At 58.0% G+C, this 1904-nt stretch overlaps 1 protein-coding gene across 1 annotated transcript; it reads left to right on the forward strand.

Annotated features, from left to right (window-relative positions):
* The first annotated feature begins 250 nt into the window (after nt 1-250).
* On the forward strand, nt 251-1677 carry LOC124667830 (zinc finger protein CO3-like). Its single transcript, XM_047205075.1, has 3 exons — nt 251-757; nt 851-1018; nt 1107-1677. The coding sequence occupies exons 1-3, from the start codon at nt 311-313 to the stop codon at nt 1449-1451; spliced, it is 960 nt and encodes a 319-aa protein (XP_047061031.1). The 5' UTR covers nt 251-310; the 3' UTR covers nt 1452-1677.
* Nucleotides 1678-1904: the final 227 nt, after the last annotated feature.

The raw sequence follows: 1904 nt of genomic DNA on the forward strand, positions 1-1904 counted from the left end.
CCTCCTCACGTACGCCACAGATCTAAACCTGATTAGACTGGTTAGACGACTTGCCAAACAGGTGAATGTGCAACGGTTATCATGGCCATGGGACCTAGCCTGATCAGTCTTTTTTACTGCACGGAATAGTGCGCGTGACCCTACCCATGCATCTTTTCTGTGCACAACAACAAACACCGGGCGTGCTAGCCCCCTTCTTATACCCACACCCCTCCACTGAACCTCCCTGCAAAACACGCGCACAGTTTCGCACAAAGGCACTCACAAGGTTACAGCCCGGGCTTTTCTGTGTTCGAAAGCCAAGCCGGAGATGTTCCGTCATTCCACCACACCCTCGTCGGTGCCTTCGTACGGCGACGCCTTCATGGCAGCCAGCTTCTCCTCCGTTCCGACGCAGATCCCGCGCTCAGCCGCCGGGGGATACGGTGGATACCTTGACGGCGGCAATGCTAGTAGCGCATTCCCTCCCTTCGCCGGCGCCTCGTCTCCGCCATCCTACTCATCGCTCCCATCATCATACTACAACAATATCCACAGGAGCATCAGCTCGCACTCGCTCCCGCTCCAGCTCCACCAGCTCTGCGACGCCCTGAACGGCGGTGGCGGTGGTGCATTCTTCTCGTCATCGTCACTATCGCCACACCAGCTGTCGTCGCTCCCTCCGCTCTCCTCTTCTCCGTCCTCCTCCTGCGGCGACCTGTACGAGTTCACCTCGGCATGCCCCGTTCGCCGCGTCTTCAGCACGGGTGATCTCCAGGTATGGCCACAACCTGGAACCTGTCCGCACAACTGTGATCGGATTCCATGGAGATTGGAAGCTGATCAACTGGTGTTTTCGGATATAAAGCAGGGGATGAATGGATCATCGCCGGTGCAGTCAGGCGACAGCTGCGGCCAAGACGCCGGGGGCGGGCCGTTCTCACAGAAGGTGGGGCGATACAGCGCGGAGGAGAGGAAAGAGAGGGTCGAAAGATACCGCTTGAAGCGCCACCAGAGGAATTTCACCAAGAAGATCACCGTACGTCCTCCACACCCTGCAAACTAGCGCAAATGCACACTCGATCTCTTGCCACCGCGTGAGCGTGCTAACGTCTGGGTTTCTGCAGTACGCGTGCAGGAAGTCGCTGGCGGACAGCCGGCCGAGGGTGAAGGGTCGGTTCGCGAGGAACGGCGAGACGGAGGCGGAGAACTACGACGAGCGGGAGACGTCGGACAACAGCTACGACTACTGCGGGTACAGCGAACCCAGCAACCAGAGCACCGGGAACAGCTGCTACCACGTCAAGGATACGGCGCTGGTAGGCGGCGGCGACAATGGCGATTGGTGGTGGCCGGCACCGGGAGCGACCACCGTGGAGGCGGAGGGGCAGCGGCAGGTCGGCTTCGACGTCGTCGACGAGGAGATTTGGGCGACCCTCGGAGACATGCTGTCCGTGAACCTGGCGTCGTAGGCGCCACTGGTCAGCGTGATGGGCGACATGATGGGTCGAGGCGTGAGTGGCCGGTAGGGTCCGGCGCACACTAGTAGCTGGCTCGATCAGGGGTGGCGGCCGCCGTGTGCGCGGCACAGTGCAGCGATCGGTCGAGGATGGAGGTCAGAGTGGCGCCCCGTTGACCTTGTCCCCCTAGGTTTGTATTATTGTAACTTTTTAGCCAGAAACACATCATGAGAGTTGGAGAAACAAAAAGAGAGATCAGAGTGAGAAAGAAAGTGATGGCCTTCTCGTGTTAGCAGACTTGAGAGAACAGCAACTTGTATGTTCCGTGAGTTCCTAGTTACTTCCATCCGTAAAAGCTTAAAAATCACTTATTTGTCCCACTCCTGGTCCTGTCCAAGTGCATGCTCTGTAGTCCAAAACACACATGAATTCTTTCAGTGCAGCTTTCTTTCCTCCTGCCGTGTT

This window comes from Lolium rigidum, chromosome 6, assembly GCF_022539505.1.
Source record: "Lolium rigidum isolate FL_2022 chromosome 6, APGP_CSIRO_Lrig_0.1, whole genome shotgun sequence".
Lineage (NCBI taxonomy): Eukaryota > Viridiplantae > Streptophyta > Magnoliopsida > Poales > Poaceae > Lolium > Lolium rigidum.